General features: G+C 35.0%; 1 protein-coding gene across 7 annotated transcripts in view; it reads left to right on the top strand.

Annotated features, from left to right (window-relative positions):
* Positions 1 to 15,717, top strand: part of LOC106875029 (jumonji domain-containing protein 1C) — a 354,655-nt gene that overhangs the window by 196,443 nt on the left and 142,495 nt on the right. For all 7 annotated transcript variants that reach the window (XM_089362407.1, XM_089362406.1, XM_089362405.1 and 4 more), the window contains one exon: positions 6,706 to 6,790. In XM_089362407.1, coding sequence (XP_089218533.1) covers positions 6,706 to 6,790 — 85 coding nt within the window. The remainder of the gene's footprint in view (positions 1 to 6,705; positions 6,791 to 15,717) is intronic.

Genomic DNA, 15,717 nt, shown 5'->3' with positions numbered 1-15,717 from the left:
AAGACTCTTGCCAAAGGTGCTGTGCCAAGGCTCTATGGTTGGGAAGCAGTTTTCTTAAGTGCACAGCCACATCTGCAACTTTATGAGAAATGTTCAACAGGAGACTGGGAATAATTTTGCAGGTTAATTCATAACAGAAAGTATTGTTTTATCTCAAATATCTTCTGAAAATTCATGGATCATTATGTAATCAGGAAAATCAGCTTTGAAAAGAAATAGGCTTATAAATGTGTAGGTGTACTTAAATATTTACTGGTGTAATTCAGTCTCGCTATGCAGCACCTTGGGTATTCTACTAAAGTCCCTGGCTTAGCAAAGGTTTGTGAATCGATTTCGTAGGCAGAAACTGGAAGAAGCCTGCTGCACACGAACGTGTGTGTGTGTGTGAGTTGCTGTCTGCTTGCCTGGATGTCACATGATAGTTATAAACAAGTATCAACTGGCAAGTGGTGTCCATCATTTTGAATCTTCTGTGAAAACATGTCTGGTCATAGGGAAAAAAGTTGGCAACAAGAAGGGCATCCAGCTCTAGAATATCTGCCTCAACAAATTCTGTCTGACCCATTTGGACATGGAAAAGTGGACATTAAAACAATGTTGATGGTGTGTGTGTGTGTGTGTTTCTATGTATAGTATATATATACATGTATATGTTTATGCTTGTGCCCACCATCACCACCACCACTTGACAACTGGTGCTGGTTTGTTTACATCCCAGAACTTCTCTGTACTCACAAGAATTGTATAGTTCTGCAAGTTTAGACATATACTTGGAAGAGCTGGTGTTTTTAAGGTTAGATATCCTTTCAGACCACAGAATAGAAAAGAGTACCTGTTGTCCAACTTACTTAATGAAGTAATAACTTAATGGTATATATAGCATTTTGATCCGATGGTGGTGAACCACAATCATTTAGCCACTATGGTACAGCTAAATTATATCCTGACACCAAATTAGACCATTTTGTCTAGACTCTTCTGTAAACATACTATACTAATTGCTCAAACATGAACCCATGAACTTTGAACCAGTAGTCTAGTTCTGTAGCATTGTCAGTCATCGTATATCTGTTCGGCAAAGTAATTGTTGACAGTCATTGATTTCAATTATTCAACAAAAACAAAGCCCTGAATTAAATGCCTAACAACAAGCACAAGCATGGGTGTGTGGTAAGAAGGTGGTGAGCTGGCAGAAACGTTAGCACGCCGGGCGAAATGCTTAGCGGTATTTCGTCTGCCATTACGTTCTGAGTTCAAATTCTGCTGAGGTCGACTTTGCCTTTTATCCTTTCGGAGTCGATAAATTAAGTACCAGTTGCGTATTGGCGTCGATGTAATCGACTTAATCCCTTTGTCTGTCCTTGTTCGTCCCCTCTATGTTTAGCCCCTTGTGGGCAATAAAGAAATAAGAAGTTTGCTTCTCAACCACATGGTTCCGGGTTCAACCTCACTGCATAGTACCTTGGGCAAGTGCTTTCTACTATAACCGCAGTCAATCAAAGCCTTGTGAGTGAATTAAGTAGATAAAAACAGGAAGAAGCCAGCGTGTGCATATGTGCAATATGTGTGTGTTTGCATGCATGTGTTTTATACATATATATTTGTGTTTGTCCCCACCAATACTTGACAACTGATGTTGGTTTGTTTACATTCCCAGAACTTAGCAGTTTAACAAAAAGTGATAGATAGAATAAGTATCAGACTTTAAGAAATTAAACACAGAGGTGTAATTTGTTTGATTAGACTTTTCAATGCAGTGCTCCAGCATGGCAGCTGTCCAAAGACTGAAACAAATAAAGGTAACAATATCATAAATATTACTAGCAAAGGCATTTTAAATTATCACATAAGTTAGTTGTATGATATAAACTCACTGCTTTGCTGGTGAATTTTAAAATGTTATGTCTCTTCTGATAGATTTACTTGCATGTTTACTACATAGATAAACTAATTAGTTATCACGGGAAAATCATTAAATATTTTGTCTTATATGTCCTTTGTTTATTAATTTTGTATATTTGTAGTCGTGTGTGTGTATATGCAGACCAACTTGACTGTATGTATAGTAGGAGACACTAAATTAGTTTGGAATCAAAAGACAAACTTCATAAGATGAATTTCAAAATTTGAATCATTAAATTAAGAAAAATGCATTTGTTATGTTATATAAAAGGTGGCAAGCGAGCAGAATCGTTTCACACTTCAAATAAAATGCTGAGCAACATTTCCTCCAGCTCTTTATATTTTGAGTTCAGATCCTGCCAAGGTCAACTTTGTCTTTCATCTCATTGGTGGGGAGAAGAAAGGGAGGGTCAATAGAATATAGCGCCAGTCAAGTACTGTGGTTGATGTAATTAACATCAAAGTTCCTTGCCTTCAACTCTGCAACAGACCTGCATCCTGTTGATAGGGAATATTTTGATCTCGGTCACCTATATGCCATGGAAACCAGGTAACCAGTCTTTTTAGTCCTAGTCCAGATATATATATATATATATATATATATATATATGCCATGATAGATCGCTGACCACTACATTTATATTTTTTTTCTCCTTATTTCTTTCTGTTGAAGAGCGTAGCTCGAAACGTTAAAGACTTTCTTTATTCCCGAGCATTAAACTAATACATCCTTTTGTTGTTTACACCACCTGTCCTCGTCTGTTGTTGTTTTTTTCGTAAATTCTCCCATATATATATATATATATAGATATAGATATGTATGTGTGTAAATATTGAACAATGAGAATTAGTACTCAACACTGCATGGGTGGATAAAGATTCATTTGTGTATTAAGGCTACCATTGGTTTCATGTTAGGGAAGCCCTCAACAATTAGCAAGCCTATCACATGGAACATTGGTGTTTGTCTCCATTTTGACTTTTTGTGTTTTAATCCAAAATTGAGATGGACGACAATGTTCCAGGAGATAGGCTTGATAATTGTTGAAGGCTTAACTTGAAACCAATGGTAGCCTTAATACACAAATATATATGTATGTGTGTGTGTGTGTGTTTATGCACATATATCTGTAACTTTGATTTGATATGTTATATGAAATAGAATTATGACTTTCTCTTCACATCGAGATTTAGTGCATTTGTTTAAAGACTAATGCTTGTGTATGTTTATATGAGACAGGTGTGTGAAGATTTTTTTCTTAATACTTATGAAAAGAAAAAGATGCTATTTGTAGTTTGACAAGTCACTATGTTTTTAGAAATGGATATTTCTTTCAATACCTTGATGAAAATCTATAGACATCTAAACAAAGGCCTGGCCAACACTATTTAATTTGTATTTATTTTTAATGATGAGTAAACAGGGTAGGCTGAATGGTAAATATGTATTGTGGAATTTCTTTAAAACAGTGTTGTACAGTTAGACTGGACTCTCATTTGCTTTATATTTCTCCGCAATATTGTTGTACAAAGTCTGAGATACACATCTATTACAATGCTGTAATTATTATGTGCTCAAGGTACATAATAAATATTAACCCACCCTTTGCAAATTTAGAAGAATTAATTACATTACAAAAATGAACAAACTTACCATCATCAGGTACACAAACCTATTTTTAGTCTTCCTTTTTCATGGCTTAGTCAGATGAAGTGGGACATACTTGTGACTTTCTTTTGGACTAGTTTATAAAGTTTTACTAATAAAATGTCAAATCTGTTATAGATATAAGGAAAATAAGGATGAAAACATCCAATCTTTCACTTGCTCCACTGTTAAATACCCAATATATAAAAGATTACACTGAAGAGTTTCTTGCCCACAAACAATAGCTTTTTATAATTGTATTATGGGTAAGAATCGAAACAATTGTATGTAATTTATATTTAATATTTCTGTTAGGCTGTGATTTCATGCAGTGGAGATGACTGCCTCAAAGTGCCAGGTGTTAAGACAGGTGAGACAACTCACTCCAAATCTCCTTCAGGAGTGATGGACATCGGTGTTTTGTCATTTTTGTGACTTATCAACATCATGTACTTGAACAAAATTGAAAGTGAACTGAATATGTGTGTGTGTGTGTGTGTGTATGCGTGCGCACACACATACCTTCATGTGATAAAGTTCAATTTTGGAATACAAACTTACATAATATATACATCCAAAATCTTGTAGGTTGTTGATTTTCTTAATCGGCATCATGATATTCCTTTTGTGTGTCTGTGTGTATCATCACTCTTAGTCTTACCTGCTGAGTAGAATATGCTTTGCTGCTGAGGTTTAATAAGCCTGAAACATGCTCATTACTTTTCAGTGAGTTGGTTTTAAAGACTTGATCTGCTTGCAGAAATCATTTTGTTTGTTTTTAGATTTTAAATTGTAATCATGTGGATAATCTCCACTACTGAAGTTTTTTCATCTCAGAATAGTTTATTTGTGAAGCTGTATCATATTTCATGTGTGCATGTTTACTTTAATTTGGCTGATTTAAAAATATAGTTATGATGGATATTGCTGATTTTATGAAATCATATGCTGTTTGTGATTTGAAAAAAAGAATATACACTTTAATAGCAAAAATTTGTTTTAATTATTAAATTTTAGTTTTGAGAAGGTTTAACAAGAATTTTTTTCAGTGAATTCCCCAAAAAAAATAAAACAGAGTTAATAGATGCAACAAAGTTAATTTAAATATTGGCTAAAAAATGATGTTGTTTGTTAAAATTAACCAGTTGTTAAAAGCTGGTGGGGAACAGATGCCTGCACATATATGACAGTCTTCTTTCAGTTTCAGCTTACCAAATTCACTCAGAAGGCTTTGGTCAGCCTGAGGCTATAGTAGAAGGCACTTACCCAAAGTGCCACACAGCTGGACTGAACTCAGAACCATGTACAAAAGAAACAAACTTCTTACTACACAAGCTATGGCTGCACCTATGTATATTATATGTACCTAGATATGTGTGTGTGTTTGTGTGTGTTTCTAAGAGTCATAACTGGGAAGATTGTTGGAGTATTGTAGTATGATTCAGTGTTGATAGATGACATCTTGATACTAGTGCTGCTCTTTGCCTTTGATAAAAACAATGGCGACATTCATATCTATTTAATTAGGTACTGTGAGGTGGGTTCCAAAAATTCACTACTGTAATTAGTGACTACTGTATGAAAAAAAAAAAAAGTGCTTTTGTTATCTTGCAACACTGGACTGGATTATTATTGTTATATTTGAGATACATAAGGCAGTGAGCTGGCAGAGTCGTTTGCATGCCAGGAAAAATGCTCCACAGCATTTACATTCTGAGTTCACGCTCTACCATGGTTGACTTTACCTTTTATCCTTTTGGGGTTGATAAAATAAGTACTAGTTGAGTACTGGGGTCAATGTAATTGGCTTATCCTCTACCTCAAAATTCTTGACCTGGTGCCAAAATTTGAAACCATTCTTTGAGCTACAAAATATTGTATAGCTCAAACAATTATGGTAAATTAATATAGATCTCCATGCTGGTGCATATAATATATTCAGTAAATTTGTTTACAATTATATTTACATTATGTATAATTTAAACCTTCCATTACCATATTTCTTTTGAAATACACTACTTTTGTTTCAATTCATTTTGAAATTAATGAAAATTTAGTATAATAACTCTGTCATTATTAAACTAGTGTTTGGAACATAATTTATTGTGAAATTTCGATGGAAAGTTTTAATCTAGATTACTTTAACCCTTTCGTTACTGTATTTATTTTGAGATGCTCTGTGTTTCTTTCAATTACTTTAAACATAACAAAGAATTCGGTAAACTAACTTAGTTATCATTAAGCTAGTATTAGGAACATAAATTGTGACTAAAGTTTGGTGGAAGGTTTTAATTCAAAACTTATGAAAACAAGACATTTGTACTCAGAGCCAGAGCCGGTTTCAGCCGGGTTGGTAACAAAAGGGTTAAAACAAGAAATTAGTATTATAGAACTAGGCAGAAGCAGTCTGAGGTGTGTTGGTCTCAATAGGGAGCCCAATGAGAAAACAAATAGAAGAAAACCCAACATGCTGCATGGTGTAACTTCACCACCTGGCCCTTGGTTCTGTTCATTCTGTTGAAAGCTCTTAGACCGGACTCCTATTCCCCACCACACTCTATATTTTTCCTGTACATATTTACTTGCAGATGTTCAAGCTGGTATCAGCTGCATTAATTTCACCAGTCAGGGTGGGCCTGCACACCTCATGAGCATTACACCTCATCAACATCTAACTTATAAAAAAAACAAAAAAAAGATTTGAGTTTGTATTTTTATCATGTTTTTTTTTTTTAAATATGGATTGCATTTAAAGTATTAAACCGTTTTTTTTTCAGTTACTCTAATTAATGTATTAGTGTAACCATTTTCTTTTTTCACTAACTGTGTTATTTATAATTTTTTATTTTTGGAACAGTAGATTTCAAAGCAAATAAACCTATAAATAGAAGTGTGTAAATATTTAAAAAAAAAAAAACCCTTTGGATAGAAAAAAGAAAGTTTCCCATGTGACTTGAACCCACATCTCCTGTAAACATGACAGGCATTTTATCACTGGATCAAAGCAATCCTTTGAATTTCTCTGAACATTTAGAAACTTTATTCTTCCCAGGGAGGATTGCCTGTTTGTCGTATTTATAGTTTCTGTGAATGATAAATGCCGTATTCATGAATAATTGTGGTTTTGATGGAATTACTGTTTGTTTGTTTTGCAGACTTTGGCTGTCACAGACGATACTGTACTTGAAGCACATAATGAAGATCCGGCCCTTATACAGATGCGTTTGATTGATGATGGAGGTAAATTAAATTATTTTTTGGGGTTTTTTTTTGTCTTTTTAAATGTTCCAATTTCTCACTCTCTCTCTCTCTCTCTCTCTCTCTCTCTCTCTCTCTCTCTCTCTCTCTTTCTCTCTCTCTCTTTCTCTCTCTCTCTCTCTCTCTCTCTCTCTCTCTCTCTCTCTCTCTCTCTCTCTCTGAAGATGTTAAACCGTTTAACATTGATACATAGATAATTTGAATTTACTGTTTACAGCTCTGTAAAATAGACAAGCTGCAATTACACCTCTTAATACAGTTACAATACTCAATTAAATTCACATTTCTGCCATCCCATTTAAGCTATCTGGAGAAGAAAAATCTTCATGTTTAAGTACAATGGGTGTCTAACTATAAAAATAAAATGAGTATCATCCTCCTCCTCATCATTTAATGACCATTCTTCATGCTGGCATCAGTTGGATGGTTCAACAGGAGCTGGCAAGCCAGATGGCTGCACAAAACACCAGTCGTCTGTTTTGGCATGGTTCCTATGGCTGGATGCCCTTCCTAACACCAACCTCTTTATAGAGTGCACTGGTATGGATGCTTCTAGCACGAGTTCTGTTAACATGGCTCTGGTATGGGTGCTTTTGATGTGGTGACAATGCAAATGCATCCCTTGTTTATGAGCTGCAAATAAATATCGACCAAATGTCATCTTAGCATTTTAGAAGAAAAAAAGATGTTAGATGATGTAGTTCTTAGTCCTCTGTAGCTAATGCACTTGAACAACACTAACAATAACAGCTATTCAAATATGACAAGTATAGGCACAAAATGTCTGTGTAGTTCAGTTTGCTTCTCAACCACCTAGTTGTTTGGCACCTTAGGCAAGTATCTTCTACTGTGGTCCCAAGCTGACCAGCACCATTGTGTGTATATATATATATATATATATATATATATATATACAAATGAAACATTCAAACACTGAGATTTGAAATCAGATGTCATATCATCTGTGGATAAATTTTAAAATTGATGATATCACCAGCAGTGACATAGGTGGATCGCAGGTGCAGTAGCATTAAATAGCTATGAATTATAAATTTGCACGAAGCGTAATGATGCTTAACGAGCATCTACCTGCTAGAAATAAGAGCTAAGTCTTAAATTAATCCACCGTAGCGCACCAAGATAACAGTATGCGAGGAAAACAGAAAGAATTAAAACATTTAACAGCACAAATAAAAATATTATGTGTGTGTGTGAGTTTGTACTTCTTTGTCTTGACATAGTTGTAAATTAGTGTCGCTGTCATACAAGCATGTAATTCATTTCCAAAATTTTTTGTGAGAACATAAAGCAGCAAGCTGGCAGAATGGTTAGCGCATCAGGCAAAATGCTTAATTGCATTTTGTCCATTCTAATGCTACCAGGATTGACTTTGCCTTTCATCCTTTTGAGGGTCAATAGAATAAATACCAGTTGAGCATAGGAGTTGATGTAATCAACTTACCCCATCCACCAAACTTGCTGGCTTTGTGCTAAAATTTGAAACAAATGCTTTGTGAGAACATGCCTAAGCATGGGGGAAATATTACCTCGCTTGAAAACAGGTGAAGGTAGGGCATCCAGCCATAGGAAATTTGCTTCAATAAACTCTATCTGACCTATTTAAGTATGGAAAAGTGAACAATAAAACAGTGATGTCAATGATAAAATGGTATTTCTTTGACAGTGATGCTGGTAATTTTGCTGGATGCTATAGGATTGAGATCAAACTTGGCCTTTTGTGGTTTATTGCACTATCATTTCATCAGTAACATAATCTTTGGATTTCTTTTTTTTTTTTTTTTTTTTTTTTTTGCTTCTTTCCAACATTCTTTATAATAACAGCAGTTAATTCACTCCAGTCCAGGCCTTTTAATAGCAGCTATTTGTATTCATAGGGAAAAAAAAAAAGAAGTTTCTTTCAAAAATATGAGAAAAATAAGTTTTAAAGGAAACAAAATCCTTTTAACTTTGTTGAATTTTTTTTCTTTCTTGTGTACCACTTACTACATTACATTTGAGCGCATTTGCAATTTTGGTGACTATTGTTACTTTGCTGATGACTTCTGCACAGCAGATCTGAGAGTGTTTGGCAGAAATGAAGGAATAATTTTGCAAAAATGAAAGCACTTTATTTGGTTGAAATTAGATACATGACATTGGTTTAGCCTCAAAATATAATTTAGTCACTGTTATTCTTTTACTCAATTTACTACATCTAAATTGTTAAGTGTATGAAGAAAACTCACTTGAAAGAAAATTTTTTTTTTTTTTTAATATTTGCAACGAATCTCTGTCAATATTAACTGCATAATTAAGATAACACTCCATCAATAGATGTTGCTAAATTTTGATTCTTTGGATATTTGCTAATTAGTTCCTCTGTTGTAAGTATTTGGGTCAGGTTGCTGGTTTGAGGATAGCTCCAGCCTTTCCACCAGTTTTGATGGTCCTGCAAAAGGATCATGGGCACTACTTTCCTTCTTTTCTTTTCATCATGTCTTTATTTCATTTTTTTATCATCATTATTATTATTATTGACTAGCTGGCAGAATTGTATGCATGGCAGGCAAAATGTTTAGTGGCATTTTGTCCGTCTTTACATTCTAAATTCAAATGCCGCTGCGGGTTGACTTTGCCCTTCATCCCTTTCGGGGTTGATAAATAAGTACCAGTAGAGCAATGGGGTCAATGTAATCAACTTACTCCCTCCCCTGAAATTGCTGACTTTGTCCCCAAATTTGAAACCATTATTATTATCACCACCACCATGAACTTATCTATAAGCAAAAATTTATTTATCTGTGCATTCATTTGTATCGGTGAATTGTATTCTCTCTCAGAACAGTCAGACATTCAGAGCAGTAGGAATGTTATCCAAGAATATATGTACTAGTAAGGAAACAAGATTTTTCTGCATTCACTTGATGCAGTTTTTAAAATATACAATTATTGCCTGTTTGTTTCCTCTAGCATATATCATTTACTTAACGATGATTTCCAAGAAACTGAGATAATTATAGGAGCCCTTGTTTTTGTGTTTTTATTTTTTTTAATATATTCTGTACTTCTTTTTCTACTTTTGCTCTTATTTTCATAATGTGATCGTTACCAGCATCGCCTTCCTGGCACTTGTGCCGGTGGCACGTGAAAAGTCATTCGAGTGAGATCGTTGCCAGTGCCACTGGACTGGCTCTTGTGCAGGTGGCACATAAAATACACCATTTTGAGCGTGGCCGTTGCCAGTACTGTCTGACTGGCCTTGGTGCCGGTGGCACGTAAAAGTACCCACTACACTCTCGGAGTGGTTGGCATTAGGAAGGGCATCCAACTGTAGAAACTCTGCCAAATCAGATTGGAGTCTGGTGTAGCCATCTGGTTCACCAGTCCTCAGTCAAATCGTCCAACCCATGCTAGCAGGGAAAGCGGACGTTAAACGATGATGATGATGATGATGTTGCTAAGTATCTCTACATTCATTCATCTTCTCTGCCCACTATTCTTGGGAGTTGTGAGAGTAGAGTCGTCTAGCATCTCCGTAGGATCCTATCAGAAACAACCTCATCTCCTGCTGGATTCTCAAGCACAACAAACTGTGACTACAGATATTATATAACCATCTTGCTCTTGATGTACCCCTAGGTCTCCTGCTGCTCGGCTCAGCATGAAGAATTCATCTTGCAATTCTTTCCTGTGATGTTCTAACCACAAGTTAATATTATGAGAGCTGTGACCTCTCAATGGATGATACTGTTCAACAAGTACACTCGTCCACCTGTTGTCTCTGTGCCCTTGTGACATTTCTGGCCTAGCAGAAATTGTGGTTTTGGTTTTCAATCAACATAATTTAATATTCGTAACAAATCATATTAAAATGGCTGTTGCAAAGCATTCCGGAAAATCTAACTAGCTTGACATTCAAATTCCATTCAGCAAGCCAACGAAGAAGCTTCTATGCTAGAAATAGCAATCAAATTTTCCTTGAACCAAACCTTGTTGTCTTAAATATAATAGCATTGTCTTAAACAAGCATACATTAAACAATATAGTCCTGGTATATGAAAAGATGGGGACTGGTCGCAAATTGAACACCTTTGATTGATAAGTTTAATCAATGAGGCCTGATCTGACAATAGCAACAGCCATCAGATTACTTTGTTTTTGTAAATGTTTCATTAGTAATGTAGCATTTCTTATCCTCTTGCCTTGTTGGACAAGTCTGATGTAAGTGTATGAGGGGTATGTAGTAGTAGTAGTAGTAGTAGTAGTAGTCAATAAATGGAACAAAAACACATTTAGTACTGCTAGGTTGAGTGTGAAGCTATTTGAGGTTTTGTGGATGGGAAATGAAAAGAGCTACATTGTTAAACAGTTCTTTGTTAAAGTGACTCCGTTTCCCACAAGAGGTTAAGTTAGTTTATCTAATTTAAATTTATGTTCATCTGAAAAGTCTGTCTGATGGCTTGTGCATTGTAAGTAATTTTATAAGTGTAATCTAATTACAGTTTTATCATACTGTAATGAATATTAATTTACTAATATTCATTAGTTTTGATCAGAAGCCAAGGTGACTGTCACTGAAATTGATATGCTTATAAATAAATTTACTTATATAACAATATATAACATACTTACTTACTATATAACATTTTATTCTGTTGAGAAATGGTGCAAGAAGCTACCAAGTACTGCTAAAAAGAAAAACAATGTTTTTTTTTTTGTTTTCATTTTGTTCTTCAGAGTTTTTGCTTTAGATCCCCCCCCCCCTATTATAGCTGTTACACCATAAACAAAACTGATTTAATATCATAACAAAGAAGCCAAGTGGATCAATCATGTATACAGTACTGTTACCCATATAAATTATGTTTGTCAGTTTGTCTTGGGAGTGATTTATCAAATCTGTCAACTGCTGGACTTCAGCAGTCCCTACATCATTTGCTATTTTTGTGATGGTAAACATTATTTTCAAACAATATAAGTGACTATTAACTCTCTACACAGAATTTTTTTTTTTTTTTTTTTTTTTTTTTTGATAGTTTGTTCACCTCAAAAAAGCTGCATTGAATTAATTTGTATTCATGTAAGCTCAGATAAAAATAGTTGTTCAAATGTTATCAGTCATGCCAATCTTAGCCAGCCAGTAGCTTTTGATTTTTTTCCTTTTCTTTCTTTTAACTTTTACTACCTTGTGAAGTTGCACTTAGTCATAGTTTTTCATTGATATCAAGTAAGATAGTGCATTTCAAGATCAACTGTTACTTTTCTTTTTTCTTTTTTTTTTCCACATTTTTTTTTTTTTTTATCTTACAAAAAACATGGTTTAGAAAAGTCAATATAATGAATACGTTCTGCTATATCGTTATTTTCCTATGAAAAAGTTATTTGCCTACCTTATTGTGCTTATTGAGTGTACAACTCATGGCATAACTTTAGCAACAGTTGTTTTTGTTGTGGGCTGTGTTTTTTTTGTTGTGGGCTATGTTTTTTGGTAGACAAACATAATTTATATGGTAACAACACTTGGCTCCTTTGTTATAATATTAACTCAGCATTGTTTATGGTGTTCAGTCTGTACGGTTTTACATTGCTTTTCACTTATATGGAAGTTATAACCCTTTGTTACACATTCTTTGTCTTTACCTCCAGCATATTTGTATATGTTAAAGTGGTTCAAACTGAGACACAATCAGTTAATAAATCTTCTTGTTATGGGGGGAAACAGAGTTGATTGCGTACATTGATCTCAGGTGAGGAATAATGCTGTCTCACATAACTTAGGTCATACACAGCATTGTACTGAGGACTGTAAATGCATGACAAACAAAACTAGAAGCTTAAACCTTTTGATACCAACCTACTTGTGACCGCCCCAAGTTCTGTGACATAAACTTACTGTTTTAAAGTGGTCTAAATTATAGTCTTCCATCAAAATTTTATGCTGACCGTTACCAACGTCGCCTTCCTGGCACTTGTGCCAGTGGCATGTGAAAAGACATTCGAGTGAGTTCGTTGCCAGTACCGCTGGACTGGCTCCTGTGCAGTTGGCACGTAAAATACACCATTTCGAGCATGGCCATTGCCAGTACCTCCTGACTGGCCTTCGTGCCAGTGGCACATAAAAGCACCCACTACACTCTTTGAGTGGTTGGTGTTAGGAAGGGCATCCAGCTGTAGAAACTCTGCCAAATCAGATTGGAGGCTGGTGCTGCCATCCGGTTTCACCAGTCCTCAGTCAAATCGTCCAACTCATGCTAACATGGAAAGCGGACGTTAAATGATGATGATGTTCCAGGCTCCAGCTTAATAATTAGGGTTATTTTACTAAATTCTTTAATTATTAAAAAATTCATTGTAACAAAGGCAGCATATGTTAACAAAAGGTTTAACTCTTTAGCATTTAAGCTGGCCATTTCCACCCCTAATATTCTTTTATGTTCAAACTGGCTATATCCAGCCTCTCACACCTACCCTACAAGGTTATTCTGATATTAAGAAATTACATCATTGAAATCTCAGAACCACAAGATAATGCAGGATTAATTTGAAACAATATGAATAAATAAGCATTGCATTTGACAGTTATCTGAATGCTAAAGGATTAAAGATATGAATGAACTTCAGCACAGCTTAGAAAGAACTATTTTGAAGTATCTTTTGTAAGAAATTAATAATCATTTCTAATTTAGACACAAGGTTAGTAATTTTGAGGAGTGGGTGAGTAATCAATGCCAATGATTTCAGTATTTGACTGTTACTTATTTTTTTGACTCCAGAGGGGATGAATGGCAAAGTTGACCAAAACAGGATTTGATCCCAAAATGTAAAAATCTAGAACAAATACAAGAATACATTTTTTTTCTGGTGCTCTTATGATTTTGTCTGCTTGCTGTCTTTGTAAGAAATTAACAGTATTAGAACATGCTTGATGTAGTATTTGGCAGTCATCTTTTGTCTAGGTTAAATTAAATAGTTACATGAGCAAACATGTTAAATAACATGACCTGTCTATCATGAATAGCTAGCATAATGTTTTATTTAGTTAGTTAACATTGCACCTTCATTTTACTAGCTAGAAAGTGGATAGGATAGAGAGCGTGTGTTTATAACATTTGGGTTTGAGTGAAAATATATAGGCACTTTATAACACAGCCTGTATCATTACATTCTTTGACCCATGTATATAGGTGAACTAAATACGTCTTTCTGATTGTTGAGAAGAGAAAATGAAAATGTTAAAAGAGACTACAAGTTAGCAGCAGATAGCAATCAAAGTAGAATTTACACTAAGAAAGATATAAAATATAAAAAAAAATTGGGTAGTTTGGGCTGGTTGCATGTAAGGAGTAAAACAAAAACAAAGAAACTAGTTAGAGAAAGCTAATCCTGATGTTCTACTCCAACATTGTTGCAAAAATAGATATAAAACAAACCATGATGGTGTTGATAATGATGATGATGATGATGATCGTGTTGAGGTTTGAATTATTTGGTAGAGGATAAAGTTATTTTGGTGGCTTTTTTAACCTAAAGGGTTTACTACTTTTTTGTTTTTCTCTTTCTCTTTTCACCTTATTCTCCCAGGTCAGGATTTACACCTGCAACCTCTTGGGGGTGTTGTAGCAAATGCCAACCTTAAAATTATAGCTTTCAGATCACTCAGGGATTTTCTAAGATATTTCATGGTAGCATATCTTGCTAATTATCTGATAAAGAATATTCAACTTGGCTGTTTAAGTGAATGAGGTGAACTTATTTTGCTTTTCTGATTTTAGAGAATAACATTTTAGTAATGAAGCTATGCTAACATTGCTGGATAATGTTAGCTTTGAAATTGTAATTCACCTCTGCTTTTGACTTTTTACTTGATATCTTTAAACTTAGTTGTTATGCTCAAGTGGTATTTTCTGAATAGCTAATTTAACCCTTTCGTTACCATGTTTCTGTAGAAATACACCGCCTTTGTTTTAATCAATTTTGAAAATGATGAAGAATTTAGTAAAATGTGGCCGTTGCCAGTACCGCCTGACTGGCCTTCGTGCGGGTGACATGTAAAAGCACCCACTACACTCTCGGAGTGGTTGGCGTTAGGAAGGGCATCCAGCTGTAGAAACTCTGCCAAATCAGATTGGAGCCTGGTGTAGCCATCTGGTTCACCAGTCCTCAGTCAAATCGTCCAACCCATGCTAGCATGGAAAGCGGACGTTAAATGATGATGATGAACTTTGTCAAACCTGGTGTTTGGAACACGATTTAACATGAAATTTTGATGAAAGACTTTTTATTTAGATCATTTTAACCCTTTAGCTTTCAGATTGCTCTGTCAGATGTTAATGCTTATTTATTCACGCAGTTTTGGATTTATCATACATTATCTTGTAGCTCTGAGATTTCAATGATGCGATTGTTTATTTTTAAAGTGACATTGTAGGGTAGGTGTGAGAGGCCTGATCTGGCCAGTTTGAACATAAATAAGAATATTTTGGCCTCATATGGCAGGCTTGAATACTAAAGGGTGAAAACAAGCACTTTATATCACAAAACCAGGGCGGCAGTCTTGGGCAGGTTGGTATCAAAAGTGTCAAACCACTGATTGCAAACTGGTTACTTTAAAATCTATGAATCTGTCAGTCAAATGAATATATCAGCATCCAAAGTGGTTAAGATGCAAAATGATTGATTGATCTAGGGGCTAAAATGACCAGTTGATCAAACACTGCCATTACTTGTCAGACTGAATATCAATCAGCCTCTACTTGTCATAGTCAGCAACATAGCTAAATGTAGCTACCTGCTTTCTATTTTTAGCATTCAATCTAATTTGCAAGTGGGGGGGTCGGGAGTGGGTGGGCGGGTGCAACACTAAGCGCTCCCTTCTCATATACACCCTGTAACCTGCACGTAAAATCAGA

The sequence above is a fragment of the Octopus bimaculoides genome, chromosome 14 (genome assembly GCF_046866305.1).
Source record: "Octopus bimaculoides isolate indiv1 chromosome 14, ASM4686630v1, whole genome shotgun sequence".
NCBI lineage: Eukaryota > Metazoa > Mollusca > Cephalopoda > Octopoda > Octopodidae > Octopus > Octopus bimaculoides.
The sequence above is the reverse complement of the archived record's forward strand: the minus strand, read 5'-3'. Positions and strand labels throughout refer to the sequence as shown.